The sequence below is a fragment of the Acanthaster planci genome, linkage group LG09 (assembly GCF_054643075.1).
Source record: "Acanthaster planci isolate LZ-2023a linkage group LG09, COTS_SCS, whole genome shotgun sequence".
Taxonomy (NCBI): Eukaryota; Metazoa; Echinodermata; class Asteroidea; order Valvatida; family Acanthasteridae; genus Acanthaster; species Acanthaster planci.
This window is the reverse complement of record NC_141785.1, coordinates 4,072,976-4,094,753: the sequence shown is the minus strand read 5'-3', so window position 1 is coordinate 4,094,753 and position 21,778 is coordinate 4,072,976. Positions and strand designations below refer to the sequence as shown.

General features: G+C 41.2%; 1 protein-coding gene across 18 annotated transcripts in view; it reads right to left on the bottom strand.

Annotated features, from left to right (window-relative positions):
• The window catches only part of LOC110985335 (peripheral-type benzodiazepine receptor-associated protein 1-like), a 184,018-nt gene that overhangs the window by 101,613 nt on the left and 60,627 nt on the right, over positions 1 to 21,778 (bottom strand). For all 18 annotated transcript variants that reach the window (XM_087141264.1, XM_087141261.1, XM_087141262.1 and 15 more), the window contains one exon: positions 21,023 to 21,139. In XM_087141264.1, the coding sequence (XP_086997390.1) occupies positions 21,023 to 21,139 (117 nt within the window). The remainder of the gene's footprint in view (positions 1 to 21,022; positions 21,140 to 21,778) is intronic.

The window sequence follows — 21,778 nt, the reverse complement described above, 5'->3', positions numbered from 1 at the left end:
GAGGATGATGATGATAACGGTGAGGATGATAATAATGCGAACACTACCCTCGCCACTCACCCAGCCCCTAGGGGTGATTGATAGTTGAATTATGCCTGCTGAATGCCGGTGGAGGAAGGCCTGCTGTCTGTGTGTGTGTGACTATGGCTACCTGACTGAGCCCTGTGCCCAGCACATCAGATTTCACGTGCCATTATCGCTGCCAGCATTATGCAAATTGCTTCGCCGAGCCTCAGTGTAGACGATCCAAGTTGGTGCATGGTTTTCTTCCTCATCACATTAGAATACTGGAACAACAACAGTTTTCCCTCCTTTTGTTGTTATCATTCTGGATGCTGAACTTGCTCGTGCTTGCTCTATCAACAAAAATACAGATTCGTCTTCCGATGGAGATACTTCATAATTCTCCTCTCGCCACTACACTTAATGTCTCATCACTGCCATTCTCTCCAGTTCAGTTCTCGGTAGATTTCACTCGGCGCATTGGGTAATGTTCAACCTGATGCTTCATCTCCGGAGGATGTGACTATTGCTCCAACCGCACACAGGGAAGAAAAGAGTGTGGGGGGGGGGGGAAACAAGATGAGACAAGACGAGGCAATCTGATTTGCCATGAACTGTACCCATCCAGCCCCACGCACTCATCATCAAGCCACCGGCCTGGGCCTGTCGCCTTCTCAAGGCACTCGCTCATCATTACCCAAATACAGCGTGGAGGGGAAGGAGGCGGAGGGGGACGGGGGGTCAGTCTGCCTGGCAAGCAGCCAGCCCGAGTCGAGCCACAGCCGGTCAGAAGGGGGCCTCAAAGTGTGTCGCTAATGGGTACTCTGATTAATCAATTCCCACTCTCCTCTTGTCCCTTCATTTCTGGATTTTCTCTCCGTCTACATCTCTTTCTTTGCTCTGCACTCCCGCAGCAAGCTTCGTTAGGGACAGGAGGAAGAAACGGCAATGATGGCAAGAGAGAGAGAAAAAAAAAATTATGGCGGGGGAGGGGAAGAGGTGAGGAAGAGAAACCCGAGTTGGCCGCTTGGCTCGGTGTCCTGGGGTCAGTCCGCTGATGAGTGGATGGAGGGCTCCGCAGGCAGCGATTGGAGATGTGGTCAGATGGATGAGGTCACGTACGCCACAGCCACAGGATGCGCCCATAGAGCGAGTGCAGACGGGGGCCAATTCGCTCTGTGGACTCAGTCATTATGTGGGGTGAATACTTATCAGACGACGCAGGGGGGGCTATGATTATTACCATGCACACAAAAACCAGAGTGCAAAATGAATTCAGCACAAATACTTCACTCAAGGGTCATCCCAACGTGTTACTTCATGTACCAAAGGACTGGCCGAGAAGACTGTCAAGTCTGCATTCCATTACTCACTGAAAATGGCAATTTAGTACACACACTGTACATGCACTGAACATCACTGATATCATCAGGTTAAGCGCCACAGATTTACGTGTAGGTGGACTGTACCGTGCAGTAATACAGTTAATGTGATTACCTCGAGAATTCTGTCAAGATTAAGGAGTACTTGTGTAAATTATGTACATTATAAAGTTTCAGCGACTGTAATGTGTAGATATGTCCACAGTCCTTTGAGTAAAGAAAAATATCAAATAATGACATGAAGTGAAGTGAAATGAAACCAAACGAAATGCAGTCAGTATGGAAAATAACAAAATTACAAACTTAGCACATCACACTGAACACAAAAAATCATTCAATTTCTCTTTGCAGGTTTGTCCAGAAACCGGTATGTATTTTGGCAATTCCAGAAATTAGGGGTCCAAAAGTGTGACATTTTGGTGTCCCTGTTACATCTGACCTTTGTTATTTGACATGGAAATATGACTGGAATTGATTTCAAATATTACTATTTATTTAGCAGGCAATTAGCAATAATTCATCACTCTTGGAAATGTGTTCTGAACTTACAAAATGATATATCAGATGTGACGGGACACAAAAAAATGGAATCCTAATTTCTGGAACTACCCATATGCAATGTAGGTTACAAATTATTCAATCACAAAGACCTTTGATACTGGTATGAAGACAAGTGGATGCTTGTCGAAAGCTCTTTGGCTCAGCAAAGGTAGCTGGTGAGTATTAGCGTTTTCTACATGGAGCCTGTCAAAAATTATGGGGTAAAAATGCCAACTTCTGTTATTAGAGCTTCCCCATGCACTAATGCACTTTTAACCCTAACTTTCCTCAGTCCTCCAAAATGAGGCGGTTTTCGATGATTGACGCAGTATGGCAAAGTTGTGTTGCTGATTGCTACGGATGCACTGCTTCAAAGTCTTGGGTTACACTTTGTGTTGTTAATGCTCAGGTGTGCATAAGTTCGTACCTCAATTATACAAGAAATCATCCATACTGCTCCAGGATACCATTCACACTGCCTCCGCACAATGAAAGGAATTTGTGAGGATTTTTAAGGAGTGAGGCAGTGGGCACCCTCTCAAAGGAGGACATTCAAAAAATATCGGAGGATAGAGGGGGCATGCAATTTTTGTGGGCTGGGGCAATTGGAGGATTTTGAAGGACTGAGGGTGTCTCCTAGCCAAAGGGCCTAGGCAGTTAAGGTTAATCTTGATCATCACTTGTGACAAACCATGTCAGAGAAAGGAAAGTGTTCCGTCAAACTAAGGTGCAGCAAAGGGACCATTCTTTAAAAATGAAGACAAATATCAACAGGAAGACAGGCACAACACAACTTTTGATTTCATTTGCCAGTATATGAGGGTCAATCTAAATTGATGGCAACTAGAATGCCAAAGACGGAAACCATACATGTTTCCCCTCATGTTCTCATCTGTTTCACCAGCAAGAGAACTCTGGTCTTTCTTCAAAATCTTTACTTCTTCTCATTCCTCGCTTGAAATCTTTATTAACTGATCATCTCTTTAAATGTTTCATTGGACAACTCTGACACAACATGCAAGGTTGTATTTTGAAGCCATAAACAAGTATGTGTACATGTGCTTCAAAAGGGTCAGGTCAGCGCCCTGGCCTATATTTGGTTCAGCTCTGTGCCTCGAATATTGCATCGCATTAGCAGTCTCTTTGCAAAAAAGCAGGGTCTTCAAGATTTGAGGGATGCATTCAGTTTACATCTCACAGCAGGTTATTTGCCCAACTCCAGTGGCCAGCAGTATTGGGACTTGTTGAGAGATGTGCAGGGTATCGGCAGACAGACAGGATGGCGACTGAGCCGAGACACAACCACATGAACGAGCTTCATCAGCAGCAGAGATGACATCGGCAGACGTACCAGTGGAAATGTACTGCAAACAAGATGCAATCTCAAATCACTGCAGCAAGACGTTGGCTGAGGACGCGAATAGGGCAAGAGAGGTCAGCGAACGACCAATGACAATTCCCTCTTCCCTCCCCCCCCCCCTTTTTGAACTCCTTCCAGAAGATCATAACGTATTATCGTCGCGTCCGGCTCCAAATATGCCCGGGACAAAATTGGGTCAACAGGATATGTGCACCAAAGCGTAGCATTATTCTTCATTTTTATTTTGTGTTTTCTCTTCCTTTGCACCCATCCCGGTTCCAATTATGTTTACCATGAGGGGAAAGATGAACTGGTTCTCTCGCTGTGGCGTTATATTAAATACGCCACTAGGGACAGGCTGCTGGATGTCACGACGATGAAGAACAAGGATGGATTGGAAGGCAAAGGGAGCTCGATCCACAGGTTGAAAGGACGCTCAACTCTCTCCGAGCGTGATCGCTGCTGGCAATAACACGCTGTTATTCGTTATTACCTTGTGAGTTATCCTGGGTTTTTTTTTCTTTTCCTTTAAAAATCTCTATAACACCACAAAGTGCACCCACCGCCAATTAGCTCTGGGGTAATGGCTGTCAGATGATGCAACTGTAATCCGTGTACTGTACATTGGTCATGGGCTGCGTTTTCACTAGGTGTAGTTTGGGGTACATTTATGTAAATGTAAATGTGTGAAACAGAAGACTGGGATAAGTGGTAAGTGTACACATTTTTGTTTATTAAAAAGATAAAGACACAAGAATCTGGTCTGTAATTTGTCCGTTTTTTAGTAAAAATTTAACTACTTTGAACTTTACAAATTATGTTGACGTTCTTGCCCTAAGCTATATAAGTAAATATGTTCATGCTTTTAATATCAATCTCTTATTAAAATTTCATCACGCAAAAGAAATTGGTTTCCCTGAAACTACAAAATAAAAAAGTTGCAGAATGTGAACATTCTTGAAAACCATTTACATATAGGATAGAAAGAAGAACAGCCTCGCACCAGGACATTGTATTTCAACTGGTTAAGTCAATACCAGCAGCCAATGATTAACACAAAAAGTTACCACCTTTGGCCAACAGAGGGCAGTATTCAGAAACAGTGGTAATGATAAATGGAAACAGCTTGTACAACACACTGGCAAGTTGGCAACTGGTGTCCACGGGCAGACATGTTGAAGATGCTACTGAAAAAGTACTAGTCCACAGTACTGAAAATGTCATCCACATGTACATGCATGTGAATGTAAACGTACATGTACTTGCCCAAAAAAGTGATGGCAGGGAAAATACCACAAAAGCAAATCCACCAAATACATGTACTTACAAAACAAAGCAAAGGTTACATGTACTGTACATGTACAATTTATTCTGAAGGAAAAGAGAAAGTTCAAAACCTTCAGTTCTTCACTCACTCCTCAAGCAGCCAATGAGAGTCTGATGACGGGATTGAAGAAGTCAAAGTTCAAATCAAACCAAGAGAAACATTTTTTGGGTCGCTGGTGGTGGTGGCAGCTGCGTAACTAGTCAACTACGGGTAGTGAGACAAGGCCAGGTCAAATTATTTCACTGGAAAGAACACACTTATACACCATAACAAAATTTTTTTTTTCTGGAAACAAAGATTTGTCTCACACTGGTAACTGATACAGTTAGCTACATATCGGGCAATGTCTCTCAAGAGTTTCCAGATTTTCTTTGAGCACTTTCACAACAAAGCACCTGATGCAAAAATGACCAATTAAGATCACTTTTCCCCAGTTATCTGTTGCTGGATTTGGGCTGCTGTTGGCGCCCGCTGTAGGTGCAGTGATTGAAATCAAGTCACAAGGGCCAAAATGACCAAGCAACGTGCATGTACCACAAGCTTGACCACTGAGAGGAAATGAGCAATTTAAGACATAGCCGCGGTAACACAAAATTACACAAAGGAAAGGCTCCACATTGTATGCAAACACGGACATGTAGCTAAATCAGGATGAATTGAATAGTATTCATTTGCAAGAGAAAATACAATAAAGACATCATCCATCCCCCAATGGGGAAACATCATCAAGCCCCCGATGGGGGAATCATCATCAAGCCCCCGATGGGGGAATCATCATCAAGCCCCCGATGGGGGAAACATCATCCAGCCCCCATTGGGGGCAAACATAAAGGACCAGCAATATAACTTACAGCATACACATATACATGTATGCGTGGTACAGCAAGACTCTCCATCCAGGAGTTTGGGGACATGCTGTATACCAGTACATGGAGAGAGGGGTGGGATGTTTTCTTACAAGGGGGTAATACGTTTACAGTCAACTCAAGAATTTATCCACTTGAAAAAGACACAACCAAGAGGCGACAATTAAGCAGGTGCCACCAAGTGCAGACAGTTTGACCAATAAAAAGGCCAAAAGGTCCTAAAACAGAGTACATACAAAAGGACAGTTTCAGATGTGAGCCATGGTCCATTTGAAGGTACAGGTTTATACATGCACAGCGGTTGCAATACATTCCAGTACATGACATTCATTTACATTGGCTGTGATGTAGACATGCAATGTGCACGCATTCACAGTAAAAGTCAACTAACACATCCTTGGTGCTGTGTACTCATATATCTAGACTTGAAATGATATTTCATCACAAACCAAGGCCCTATGTGTAGCTCACTATGATCCGAGTTTAAATCCTGCAAGGATTGTATATATGTACAAGGAAAAGTGAATGAAAGTATTCATCAGTGCTATCGTAGAAACAAGAACACCACCTGCCCATTTTGCGTAGTGTATGTGATTCAAGACGAATGAGAAACCTGAGGTGAAAGCAACCTCGAACAGCAACGTGACAAAAACGGTGTGAATATCACGTGCATCACATACATTGACGCTGTGACGCCCTGACTCTGCAACATGTCTTGCTTCGGGCATGCCTGCTGAGTTCCAGACATTACTGACACTTGGTGTGCTAAAGCTCCTAGGTAAAATGCTACATCAAACATGAGCCAATCAGGAAAAAGCGTCAAAACCCCAACAGGCAACTAAAGCCTTTTCTAAACAAGTTTTTTTTTTTCCTTCTGTTCCTTCCCTTAGATCTCGCGCCATATTCTTTTGGCTTGATTCTTGATTGCAAAATCTCTTTGCTTGATGGAAAAAAAAACCGGACCTCAGGGCAATTTCACAGCAACGGAATTGCATCTTTGATTGCAGAATACGGCACCTCCTGCTTCAAATCTCGTCTCCAAAGAAAGTCCCAGTGCGATTGATTGATGTTTGATCGGGGCGGACAGTTTGGCGATCGCATGTTCATTCAGCTGGCACAGCACCAACCAGCGACACATTCATCAAGGAACGTGATCAGAAATCCCTCAGTAAAATTACCTTTCCACCCCAACCTTGCCCCTCCCCTCTCCTTGCAAGGTGGCAAACAACGAGCACCGAAATTAAGCAGACAGGTAAAAAATGAAAGACGTGGTGGAGGGGGGGGAAAGCAAGCACACAGAGCAAGCCAGAGCACTAAGCTACAGCATGTCTGGCCGGGAGAATTAACAACCTCGGTATTGATTTTTACCCTTCCAACATATGGTGCTCCCACCCCACAACTCGACAGTGTAAATTGAAGCTCAGGCACTCGCAGCATTCCCGAGACCAAGGTGAGTTTACTTGCTTTGACGCTGCGCCAGCGCCGTACAGCCAAGATCTGATCGGGCGTGCAATTTAGTCAATAAACACAGCATCCAGGGATTTGGAAGCCTAGAAAATATTTTCACTGCCGTCTTAATGCATTTTTTCAACAGGCAGAGGGTAGAATCTCACGGCTTATCTGCTTTCTCATTTTTTTTTCCCGGTGAGAGACGGGGGGGGGATTTTTCCTGTCAGATTGCCGCAAATTGAACGTGTACCTGCCGTGATCCCCAGAGGCCACCAAAGCTTATCCTGGCTATTGGAAATTCCCCAGTGTGCTCTTGGTCATAATCCTATCTACATGTAGTCAACTTGCTGATTTTTCACAAATTTCTGACAGACCCAAAATAGAACCGCACAACATTCAACTCGGCAGGTTGCCACATAAATGCACATGTACCTTTGAGCATACTCTCCAACAAGAAAATGACTACACGTAAACACCGAAGCGTTTTGTAAGACGTACATGTAGTAGCAATGCAAACCTATGGTACATGTATAAACCTATGGGTCATGTATCAACATGAGCGTACAGTGTAGTTCTGACTCAAGTGATTAAAAGTCTATTTGTGTTGCACAAAGAATGCATCACTTTGACACTTAGTACTCGGACTCCAGTATTTGACTGAAAATTTAAGACAATAAAATGAACCAAACTAGACATTGGCAGGGTCAAATGGGGGAGTCAGGTTGGTGTGGCAGCTTTTTCCTAGCTTTCCATCTCGGCGACCCGGGGTTTCAATCCCACCTGGGTCAGCATGTGGAGTGGGGTTTTCAGTCCTTGTCTGATTCAGTAGGGTTTCCCTGGGATATTTATCCGGCGTTTTCCTCCCACCCCTTAAACTGAACATTTCTTCATTGTCTTCTTAACTGTCACTTCATCCTTTTAACTGATACTAAATACAATGTTGGATGAACACAAAATGATGCAGTACCACAATATGTGTAGATACATGTACCAAATGGATAACAATGTATTCAATCCTCACTACAAAAACCAGAAAATTAATCACACACAAAACAAATCTTACCATCATTTTCTAAATTGAAACATAGCCAAAACTTGAGGGGATTTTTTTTTAATCGCACAAACTTATCTGTGACAATAAAGGTAATAATGAAACTCATAATAAATCCACTAACTTTTGAAAACATCTCCAAACAAAAAGACAGGTAAATGGCCGCAGAAAGTACAATCATCCTTAGCTATTAATAAAAGGTGCCAAAAAAAATTAAAGATAAACAAATCCCCGTTATCAGGCTCCACAAGAACAAGCTGAGATATTCCCATTTAGAAAATAGACAAAGCTAACAGGACCCACACTAAAGCAAACTGAGCGAGAGACTTTACAAAGCCATGCAGCTAATGTGAGAGTACACACAGCCAGATATTGAAAGATGCAAATTGGTCTGAAATTAGGACTGGTGCTCGGTCACTGTTATGACTGCAAACAGCTAAGAGAGGGCTGGCTAATAGTTTTTAATAGTCAATGGTTTTGGTGTACAAGTACCGGTACTCTCAAAAAAAGGGAGTGCACATGCACTATTGGATGAGAATGTGTTGATCGGGGAACCGGCGAAACAACGGTTATCTGTACGAAGTGCCTCGGGCACACCATCTGTAATAGAAAAAAATTATATATACAAAAAATAAACCAATCAAATTTCATGTATAAAATTGATATGCTGAAATCAGATTTTATAGGCCAATCAAAAAGACTGCTGATAAATTAATGGACTAATGGGGTTCTTTCTTTTCCTCTGAACTGGGACAAAAGGAACCAATGAAAATGCTATGCTTGTGTACTGCGTGTAACTCCTAAACTCAGAAAATATACCAAAGAGTCTCGTCCACATGAAGCATTTGAATTTATTTCATGCTGCTTGTGACAGTTCTGTCTGACTCTCTGAGGAACACATGGTTAGTTTTAATTTAAGCCTTGATACCAACTTCATGCAGTTGTTGAAGTATGCCATATGCACGGCAGCATCATAATGCCGATGATCCCAGTAAAACCCTACTGCAACCCACTGACTGGAAAGGTATGCGTCACAAATAAAATGACTTTGCTCACCGATCCGATCAACAGAAGGTACTGAGTTTATAAACTTTTCTGGAAAGGCACTGTAGTAGCTGGAGGATCATCAGCATTCTTGAAATGATTAAAACCTCCTCTTATACCCTTTAGAATTGATCTTTGATAAACAACACGTCACAAGGTCATCAGCCATCGGACTACTTCAAACGTAGAAGAGAAAAACGTTGAATATGTATGTGGGTTATGCTGTAAATTTGGGGTCCAAAAGTGTGACATTTTGGGGTCCCTGTTTCACCTGACCTGTGAAATTTGACACGGAAATATCAATGAAATTGATTTCAAACTATTTCTATTTGTTTGGCAGTAATTTGCATTACTTCATCACTCTCAGAAATTAGAGACTATGTTCTGAACCTACAAAACCATATGTCAGATGCGACAAGGACACGAAAAAAAATTGGACCCCGATTTAGATAATGACAAGTAGACTATAAGCTGGCATGCAATGTAGACTTTAACATCAAATGAGGAAATTCCTATCTTTACAAGACATTGTACAATGTTTCTGAATTTTAATGGCAAGAGTGTGAAGTGAGAACGAGGAAATCGGCTGATCCAAGGGAAAGTTACATGCCTGTATAAGAAAGATTTCTGATTGTTGATTTTTCTTTTTCTTGATTCTTTGACAATACGAGGCAAATTCAAATATTAGCAAGATTAAACAAAATCAACAGCATCTGTTACTGACCGCTGTCAGTCGAACAAACATCAAAACAAGCAAACCTCAGCCAAATCACATTTCCTCCCGACCAAAAAAAAAAAAAAAAAATGCTGAGTAAAATAAAAATCTGTTCAAAATAACAAAATCCTGGGTATTACAGTGACGGATTCATGGAGTGGGTAAAAAGCGGAAACTGTGCGCACGACCAGCCGTCAAACATGGAGCAGTCTGTAAATATGCCAAGTGGCGACACATACGCTGACCGTGGGGGGGGGGAGAGACAAGGGAGAGTATAGATTGCAGAAGTAGGCCCCAGTTAGGGGCTTTCGTCTCCAGCACATATATGTTGATATTCCATCTGCGTCTAACGACGAAAGCTTACACCGATGCTAAACAACGGTTTCCTCAACAGTTTAAGCAGCTTCTAAGTTTGAGTAATGTGTTTGGCCCAGATGGGCCTGCATACACTGTACAAGCAAACCACTGCTCTGGGGTACACTTGCCTACACATTAAGGCAAACGACAGTTGAAAAACAAACAGACAGTTAGGTTAAAAATTCATTGAAAACGAACTGTTTCATGGGCCCAATAAGCAGGGGTAATAAAAATAGAAACTGCTTTGATCTTACCTAAAAGTGCCACGTAAAAAGCCTGTTACAATTTACTATTATCATACAAAACTTCCGGTCATGCGCTACTCTCCATGTTTTTCAGTAAATGGATGTTTGAAGAACACACCTTTTTTGTTACAACTGATTCATTTATTCACCAACAGATTCATTATAAAACAGCTTTTTTTTTGGAGATACAGAAAAGCCCTTAATCATCAACCACATCCCATACCAAATCCCACAAAAAAATTCTATAATCCAAAAACTAAAACACTTTCAAAAAAGACAAAGAAGCAACGGCTGCCCCTAAAATAGTAACAGGTTTGGTACGACAGAAAAATGTAGCTGAACCACAGTGGGGAAACAAGTCTACGGTGATAACGTATTTCTGGCAGAACTACTGCTATGTACGTCCATAAGTCAAGTGGCGAAACTTGTGTTAGTATTCTCTGTTTTGATCACTTGGAACCATGATAACTTCTCCTACATGTATTCTGTCAGAGAACTATGATAAAGGAAACTAACAGAAGACGAGGGGAGTCAGGTGTGGGTTAAAATCCCGGCTCGGTCCGACCTGAGTCCGCTGGTTTCCCCCAAACATTTATCCCGGGTTTTCCTCCCACCTCTAAAATTGAACATCTCTTCATAGTCTTCATCACTCATTACCATCCTGTAATTGGCGCTAAATGCGCTGCTGGATGATCAGATATAAATAGATAAATAAATTGACGTAATAACCCCAACTGTATGTCATGTTTGCAAGTTGTTTTTTCAACAGGAAGCAACACCACAAGGTGATTATGTGACTCGGGTCATGACCACATGACCTCTTAGCAATGAAATCCGAGTTCAGCACCTGTCACCTCACAAAAGAACATCTTCCGTCAACCAAATGTCGCCATTAACATGTACAGTGAATATGCATGTATGCACATTAATGTACATATAGAGGAGATCAATCAAACCACCATCAGAAGTTACATACATGTATGTTGCACATTCATTGCAAACTGCATATCATTCAGCAATTAAACAATGATTTTCTACAACCAACTTTCTAAACAATACAGTGACTTTGATTTTCAGGACCAATATTGTACATAATTATAAGAACACCACTGCAGGTTCGGAAATTACTTTCCGGACAAACCTTTTCACCCCTCAGTTCTAGAACTGGCCTTATTAATTTTTCTTATATGATCTTCATTTATGTTATCTTGGCTCAAATCCCCCCTTCCCATTAAGAGCTCACAGGATGTGCAGTAAAGGGAACTAAAATAAATTGCTGCACAAAAAGATTTCAATTTTGATCTGGTCCGCTAGGCTCCAAAACCAACAGTGAATTATCAGGGCCCTGAAAAACCTCTAACAAACTAACAATGCAATCAACACATACTCATCATAGGCTCCAGCTGGTCTTACCATCAACCGTATTAAGGTACTTGCACAAGAACTACATTGTACATGTCTTCAAAACCTGAACTCCAAACTACCCATATTGAAGGCCTCGGGAAAACTCATTACTTGCCAACTAACGTTCCTACTTCTGACAAGTTTTCCTGATCCACATTCCACTCCTAAGTTAGAAAATCTTAGCTTCATAAATTCAAAAAACCTGGATGGTATATTGTAGTCATTTACAGTGACAAGAAGTGAATCAAATGACTTGGCCAATTCAATCAATGCATGTTTGACGCTGCATTCATGCGCTAGCACACACAAGCCTACCGTCTCGTCACAGTTCTTTACGCTTGCCATGACATCACAACTGCCGCTGCCATCCACGGATCCAGACCAAATCAAGAGTAAACGCATTATCCACTCCCATCCCCAACAAGGAAGTCCAACCACAGGGCCGGGCCAGGTGGAATGTGCGTGGCCGGCTAGGCAGGCAAGCAGAGGCTTGCCACAGAACAAGTGTGACAGCGCTGTTTTTTGTCCTTGCTTCCATTTTTTGTTTGGGAACAACCATCGTATATCTTTTTTTTTATGCTGGGTAAGAGATTGCGGTCCTTTAGGCAGGAAATATTAGTGACTATCAAGTCCGGCAAACATCCTTCTGAACCTGACTCATTGTCGCTATCCACTGCACCGTTCAAAAGCCAACTTTGGGGGGGCGCCATAACAAGGCTAATTCAAAAGATATAACCCAAGCCAAGTAAAGTCAATTTCATTATCAGTGAAGTAAACTTGGAAGTCCAGGAAAAAAAATTCAAAAACCAAGCCCCTTAAATATATCAAGCTGCACAGGAATCTGTATGACTTTCTAAAATTTACATATGTGTGTGTGTTGTAATTTCAAGGTGCATGTGCTATGCTGAATCCCATGCCTGTCTACCATGCATACATGTGCATGTGCATGAATGTTTTTTTAACAAGGCCAATATCGATTCCTATGAACATGCAGTGTCTAGCGACACGTATGCAAGGACACTTTGGGGGAAATCTGTCTACGCTGACAGAAAAGTAACGTGAAGGTCTTGAAAGCGGGTTGCACCCTGATCAGCTGGTTGCCGGGGCAACCGGCTGACACCTCGACAACGCAATCTGATTTAAAAAAAAATGGCAGCCTGGGACAAGCCTTTCCTTGAAGCCAAGTTCCAGGGGTGGGCTTGACCTCAGCACTTCTGCCAACTCCATCCTGATCAACCGACACTGACAAAGAAAATACAGCATGCATTGAAAGCAGCAGATCCCGCACAACCAGTTACATGTAGTAATGTACACATATACATGTACATGTATATGTGCATGTAGGCCCTCCGTTTCTGGGGCCCTCAATCAGTATTTGCACCATTATGCGCGTCATCGACAAGTTTCTTCCTTTATAAAAACAAGCAGATGATCAATTTTGTTGAGACAGTCATTAGAAAAAAAAAGACAATGATGTCAAAGAACATGTTGACACTGCCCGAGACAAATGGTGCTTGAACAGCATGGTGTGATCAGCTCAACAGCATTTTAATGACTGATGTGGTCCCCGAAAGGCCAGACGTAGAGGCTACGGGAAAGAGGGGGGATATGCTCTGATGACCTACATGTTCCAGTTCTGCATAGTAGTGAATGCAACATGTACGTGACTGTCAACACAGTAAATAGCTTGATGCATGAATGTGTTTCCCAAGAAAACTGACTAAATTAATGAGCTATTTCCAGGTCAGAAGTAAATCAGAAGTCTAAATCAAATATGCTTCGAAACTCTTTAAGTTGGTTTTAAACAATAAATTTTTAAAAAAAGAGATTGTCCAGTGGTATGACCACTTCTGTTGTATTTGGCTGATTGAATTCCACACAAAATCTGCACGCACATGTACCTCCCTCAGGGATTTTGCTTCAGAAGTGTGTGCCTTTCAGATGAAGCAGCAAGCTTCAAATTCTAAATCCACAGATAAGGACAAGTGTTGCCTGAAATGAGGAAACGTATTTGCAATTCAGAAGAGCCGCAAACTACAATTTCTTGGTCTGGAAAGGCAGCGAAGCCCCAAGACATGTAAATTATGATGCTCCAAGCCCCGGTGAAACAACTGAACAGTTTGACAGGAAATGTAAGTGTTGCACATGGCCTGAAGTGGGAGAAATTGAAAAATTCAAATCCGAGACGTCTCTAGGGGAAACGGGAGAGGGTGCTGGTTGGAACAAACTGTACCATTACTCAGAGAACCCTATCACACCTATGAATTCATTTTTTTTTCTTCGGGAAAAGCTATACCCTGTAAACGACATGTATCAAACTGGACAAAGGGGAAATGGAATTACACAAATTCTTGTTGGTTTGTTTTTGGGTTTGTTTGTTTGTTTGTTTGTTTTTTTTCAAGTTGTTGGTTTTAAGTACCCAGGCAAACAGGGTCTACAATACACATGGACACGTACATGTACATGTACGCACATACATACATGTACATACCAGAATGCCTACATTCTGCATGCCTTACACCAGAGACAACAGGTACCATAAATGTTCTTCTTTTGCGGGGGACTGAGTGATTTAGTTCCTCGGGCTGAAGAGGTGTGACTGCTTATGCTCAAAGCTCCAAGCCTCGACATGACAAATGGCAGGTACTGTATATTGATCCAAAAATGAAGGATTTGGGGGAAACAGCTTAATTAGAAAAACCGGCATCCTTTCAAAGGGCTTAATTTTAGTTGGTGATACCCACCAAGACTGTCTGGACACATTTACACAAGTACATGTACCTGTTTATAAATATTGGGCGGGATCAGCCAATCTGAACAGTTGCACGATAGCCTGGTCACTCAACCCCATTGGTTGATCCTGTATAACCTTACCCTTTTTGAAATAATCTTTCGCAACCATGAATTTGTAAGGAAAGGCGATTGGCTGGTAACAGAATCACCAACAAATTGTGCTATAAGATCGACCGATCAAGCAAAGATTGAGCAGCCATGCATATCAACCGATCGCAGATCTGCATGCTAAAGAAACATTGTTCTCTTTTAATAACTGGAATTACCACAAGCAGTGAAAGCTTCCAACATAAATACACGTATTCTTGCCTCCGCGGGAAAAAAACTATGTCACTGCTTCCGTGTGTTAAGTAAACACTGTAGTGTGCAAGTGCAAACTGTACTCATTTGCCACCAATCTCTCAGCCTAGTTCTTGGGTAGACAAGGCAATTCCTCATCATTAGCGGAGTGTACACTTCCACACAAGCCAAATCAGATTGTATAGCAAGGGATACACTGTGCGTGTAATTCAAGAGGCGGCTTGTAGAGGACAGACACGCATATGTAGGTGAAATCAAACCTCTGCTTGACTGTGAACACAAGCGCCGAGATCAACAGTTGCTGAAGTTACACTAGACCTTTTGTGAGTTAAATTGGAATAAAATCTGGTACACTGAGTTCTTTAAATTCACGTGAACATGACAATTTGATTTCTCCATACTAAAGACACTGTTGCTATACCTCATGATTTGGTACAAGCTTTTGCTTAGTTTAATACATAAGAGATGCCTTGCATCAATACACTGTTTTCAATGGATAATAAGGGCACAAAGGAACCAGTCCATTCCAGAGATGGTGGTCACTATGCAAAAGCTTACCCGGAATCACAAGGTATGGCAACCTGTGCCTTTAGTCTGGGGAATTCAAATTATGTTTCTGTGCAATCAGCCGTTTCAGTTTATACTCCATGATTTGATTCAAATTTAACTCACAAATGGTTTATTCTGCAACAGCTAAGCATGAGATCAAACATATGGGCAACATGTCCAGCTGGAAGATTGAGATTCAAAATCAATCCACATTTCCCTGTCTTTACATTCCATCACTTGATCTTTTTTTTTTTTTCGATGTGACATCAAGTAACCCCTGGAACAAGAACATGAATAATTTATTCATATGCTCTCCACTTTTACATTTCAAATTTTCTCAAACCAAATTTAATTTCCTAACGAAGTGGGTCTGTAAGAAAGAAAGAAAAAAAGCTGGCAAAAAGTGTCACCTAAAGAAATATCTGGAGATCTCCCCAGGGAAATTAGCCGAGAACCACCATGGAGCACCAATTCTTTGAGGGAAAATCTTATCTGGTCCGGATCAGGACAACACGAAATGCAAACACTGCATCAGCAACTTTCAATATTTGGTTTTACTTTGAAAATTAGATTTGAGAGCTGAAGGAGAAGGGACATATTTCCTTCTACTTTCTTCAGTATTTTTCTTTCCTCATAAAAGGGGTAGAAAGTTGCAAAGTGTTTTCACGCATGCAAATTACATGCCAATAGCTCTTATTTTTTTATCCAAAAATATGCTTATATCATTTATATTACTTTTTTATTTTAAAATATTTAAAATGTATTCAATGCAACATACATGTGCTGTATCTAATTTTACTGCGACAGTATTTTGGTCATAGTAAATGTTAAACATGCCGAGGATGAAGAAAACGATTTCATACCTTTTTTAAAAGGTGGGGAACCATTTTTACACCTTTTCACACAAGAAGGAAATATTTTAGTGTCTTTTCACACAAGCAGAAAAATACTTTCACACCTAGCGAAATTCAGACTTGTGAAAACAAATTCTTTCTACAAAATGTTCCATTCCCACTCAGTCTCAGCCTCCAATAGCAATGCACTGTATAATTATGTACATGTCTATCAAAGCTGTTGAGATGCACAAAAATCTCAAAATACATTAACAACAAAAGTAACTCCATCCAACTCCAAATGGGTACAATGCTTAATTGGCATTTACAGCATCAGAAGAAATTTGAAGTAATTCTCAGAGACAGTCTTTCCTGAATTTGGCTTGCCCTGAAAAAAAGCAAAACCTTTTTTTTGGGGGGGAGACTGAAAAACCAACGATTCAAAGTAAACATTACTATTCATAGTCACATTCCCAGAGCAATTTTGGTGGACCAAGAATAATATTTGAGTTTGTTGCTAAACACTGGGCAGCCAGAGGTATACCTAATTGAGAATGGCAGTTTTTCCCAAGGCCATTCATGTCAAGGGTTCCCTTGAGGTGACAGGGTACCAGAACAAGTGGGGGAAGGGGGAAAAATCAGGACAGGAAGCATTTCCACAGTGAAATATTTGGCCTCAAGCCCATGACACTTTTTAGTCAACTTGGAGAGGATTACCGGGTATGAATGTATGCCTAAAAGTTGGCAAAACAAAATTCTCCTCTCTTCTTGATTTTGTTATTTTGGAGGGTTTCTACTTCTTTCTCTTCTGGTTGCTTTTCTGTGCTTGCTGGTGAGACCTGCATTTTTAGTTGAGTTCAAGACCCGACTTAGGCTATCTGCAGTGCAGAAGGCTAAACTGAATACATGTCCATGTACAAGTAATGTTTATGTAGATAATATGCAAGGTGGATTGATCCATTTAAGTCAACCTAAAATGTCTGGCTGAAAATATACATGTAGGCATTTTGCTACAGACTATATTTTCTCATTTTCAACAAATGGAAAGCAATTTATTCTACTGCCTGCAGGTGCATGTACATGTGTGGAGATAGGATGCCTTCACCAGTTTGAGAACCCTGAAAAGCTTGCACAGCAGAGCACAGATCGTGGTCCTGTCTCAAGCCAGGCCTGTTTCATACAGATCCTTTAGCTTAATTCAGCTATGACCTCAGAATCACTTTTTTGCCTCTGATGTTTATTTGGAATGTGTGAAACTTCCTACATGATTCCTACATGTCATGTACGTACACTGCCGTATGGTTTAATGTTCCTTTAATTCGGAAGGTATACTGGGAGCGTGGCTCGTTCAAACCTGACACCAAAGATAAAGATGTAGTTGAGGTCAGAGAAATCCCCCATGTTCACATGTAAATCACAATGTTTCACGATTCCAAGTTTTCAGCCACTGTAAAAAAAAGAAGTGCATTACGTGTGCGCCACTGCAACAATGGCATCTCCCTTGCTTGTTTTTGTTTGTTTTAAATTGCTAAGTAGAGGTTCTGTGAAGCTATGCTTGCCACTGCAAGCCCTGCGCAGTTAGCCAATCAAAATCATCGGAATATACTTCTTTTTTCACAGTCTTCTAATGTTCAAGTGGTAATAATAATAAAAGTTTACTCAGGCACACATTTAAAAAAAAATAAATTACACCACAAATGACATTAAATCTTAGAATAAATACACAGGCAGGAAAAAGAAAAAGACAGTGAAAGACTGCCTAGGAGAAAGACAAAAACTGAATTCAAACTCTGGAGTCCAACTCCTGGAAACACTGCTTTAACTCCAAAGACAATATGCAGTTGTTATTTATTCTTGGCTGGCCATTTAAATTACACGATGTCTATGCGCTGCCAAACAAAACTCATCACCTATTTTAATGGGTATTGATTTTTTTTATACCGTTTGTTCATGCCATCCTGAGCAAAATGTCGTTCAAGGATGGGCGCTTCACTGATCAATACGCAGAGTGTGTAATTATGAAATGAACCACGCCACACATTCCAACAGTGCGTCAAATGGTGCAGGTCTACGACAATTTCTCACGGGGGGGGAGCCGAAGACGAGACTTGCCATGTCTGCTTCCCGAAAAACTGGAACTGATAGTGTGTTGGTCATTAAGGCAGAACAGACAAAGAGAGATGGCTGAATCAAATGATTACGTAGGAAAAAGGAGATGCACACAATCTCTGTGAGTCTTTATAATACCTCCAGTTCAACACCTACGAACATGATCCTCTACTTGCAGGATACCGCCAGCAAAAATACGAAGTGAATAACACGATGTCCAGCACTCATCTTGAAAAAAAAAAACTCATTACCAAAATGCCAATAAAAAATTAACAGTCGACGCAGACTTTTGATTTTAAACTTGTTACGATGAATCAAGATATAAAGAAATGAAGAAGACCAACATTAAGAATAAAACAGTTTTAAAAAACTGAAATCCTACCGGTAATCCTGTTCTGTCCCATTCTAGAAGAGGCCCCACCAAGAAAACATCCATTTTTGGGGTTCTTTTCCACAGGTCTCCACAAAATTTATATCACTAAACCAGCTGAGCTAATGCACCCACACTACGTATGTTCCCATCAACCCAGTTGCCTCTAAATGTTTGTCTTTATTCTCTACAATTCGGAGCAGTGTACATTCATTGATGAACTTCATGGTTTTCCATATAGTCTCAATCAATAACACTGCAGGTGTCTCCCACGACACAAAAATTAATCAGCGGTGTGACAACAGAGCAACTATGAAGTAAGCCCTCTCTTGTTACTCTAGATTTGAGCCCTAAAACAGCAAGACATGGATTACACGGGAAAAACCAATGCTCATATTACACACATATCGGTACAGAGACAATATGCATGTAGTGAGCCCTCGCTTGGTACAGTAGATTTGAGCTCCAAAAGAGCAAGGCACGGACAGTACAAGAAAAACGAATGCTCACATTACAGACATACAGGTACAGGACTATACTGGTATGTACATGCATGTAAAAAGTGCTGCAAGGATGGTCGTGCAAGTGCATCTTGAAGGGAGCCCTCACCCTTTCCAGCACTGCATTGCTTGCCCTTCACAAATACTCAGAAGTCAGTTCTGAGGACCTACTGAGCAGCCCACAAATGTAAAGGGAGCCCTCTCTTGGAGACTGTAACTATAGAAGGTTCAATCTCTCCAGGACAGCAGCTGGAATGCAATTTGGTGGTGAGCCCTCACTTGAGACTTTCAACCAGTGGTCAATGATGGGCACAGGTGTCCATCAATATTATTATCCCTCACGTGTTGGGGGGGGACCTTCGTGTGGGTCTACAATGACTCCAAAAGGTCCCCCGAGTCATTTTCATTGGAGTCATAATTTCAAAAAACAGTAATGATTACTGCAGCAACCTCCAAGCAACCTGGAGGTTGCCATAGTAACATCCACAGCTGGCTGACAAAGCTATAACCAGTAATGCACGAGGATAAAGGAGGCCCTCTGCTGAGAATTAATGGAATCTGACAAAAAGGTAGAAAAGGTGAGGACACATTGGCTTTACATTCAACATGCACAGCTGAGCTAAATCTCGTAGCCCAAAGATGCCTGAAGCAGTTTGCTGCTCAATGATTCACTGATCAAAGGTATACCTTCATGCATTTATATTTATAACCTGTTTTCATGAGACATTAGCTGACATGCTGATCATGTTGCAGGCCGCCCAAGGAAGTGTGCCCCAATAGTATCCTTCACAAAATATGAAGTTTGTCATTGAAAAAGACCAGTTAAAAGAAACCGACAATCCACAACGCTTCAATATTCTGTTGACTTCCACAAAAAGCAGAATATGGTACAAGTCCTCTCGAGTTAGGAAAATCACCATATCAACAACAAAAAATGCTGTCACGGGGGTTTGAATCACGGACAGCATCATGGATAGAAATGCCACTCTGATACTGATCTTGTATTCAAGGTGGAAATTGAAAAGGGATTATCGCCATTTAAAGGATCCAGGAAATGAATTTTTCTTAGAATCACTTTTTGTGTATCTCTGTACTCTTCTTCTGTGTATGAAGACTGTTTGACAACTTTTTTGAGTTATGTGAACTGAACGGTGCACTTTTTCAAACATTAAAAATTGGCCAAGCATTCCTGGACAAGTGAGGGCACTTTTGCTTTGATGTAAATCCAGGAAGACATGGTTCAGGTTGTACATTTCCGTGTTCAAATTGTGAACCCCAAATTTGCTATCTGGGAACATTTCTGTGAAAAGGACTTCTGCTGGATTTGCCATATACTAACACAGCAATAAATTGCCAAAGAAAATAAAATCTGCCATAGCAGTGATTAAAAAAATCCAGAAATTGTCCATGCACAAATCAGTGCAACATTGAGTTTCAGTGTCTGTCTGACGTCATAGTTCTGCTCATGAATATGCAAATCTGCATTAGCATAAAAAACTCAAAAAAAATTAAAATATGGGTTAAAATAGCAAAACAAAACTTTCAAATCAGATTAATTGAAAAACAAGATGCAATTTCAAGGGTGTTTAGTAAAATTTATAAAAATATTTCTATTTCCTGGTTCCTTTAAACAGGTAGCACTTTGTCCAAATCAGGTACGCAGGTACCCTTCAAATCAGGTACCCTTTCATTTGCGTACCATTGCCACGCCAAAGCAAAGGCCAAAGCCATGAAACAATCCCGTGATTTCAGTACAGGTTCCCTCCCCTTTTGGGTCTTGGTCTTTTTCTTAATGTACGCAAGATTCTAAAAATTTGTGACTTACCGAAAGAGTGTTTTCCTCTCGAAACTTCTCAAGTTTGGCACACTTTATTCTTAAGGCCCGGTTGGCGTCTTCGATCGTCTGATACCTGATGTTCCCTAGACCATTTGTCTGGGCATCCTGCAGATTCAGGGGAGATGAACGAGTTAAAGATTAATGCACAGACTAACAAAGGACAGAAAGAACGCAAGATTTTTGTCTTGAAAACTTACTGCCTTTGCATGATATACAAGCTCATCTCCATGTCGTTCAGATTCAGCAGTAAAATTTAAATTTCAGTTGAAAAATTCAGAAACAAAAAAGAGGCTATTATGATTTGTATTTCTGCAATTTCAACATATGAAAATGCTGAAAATCAGTTTCAATAGATATTATTTCATCGCGAGAGGGATCTAGGCATTCTCCCTGCTCTCTCCATAGACAAATCCAGCAACATTTTACCGTACCTTCCCCTGGCACCGTGAGAGCAGTGAAAAATCATTCTGTGGGGTTTTGTACAGATGGCAGCCACATAACAGTGGCTACATACATGTACAACAGTTATGACAGTGTTATCCCCCATTGGCGGGGCGTGCTGCAAAGGACCAGTGATAGCATTATCCTATTATCCTATTGGATATATTACCAAAAATCTTTGGACTATTACACAACAGAAGGAGAATATGCTAATATAGTGCACTGTTTTGGAGGGCAGAGGGAAAAACATGTATTTTTGTGAGATAATACTTACGACAGTGCTTTCCACCACTGGCCCCATAT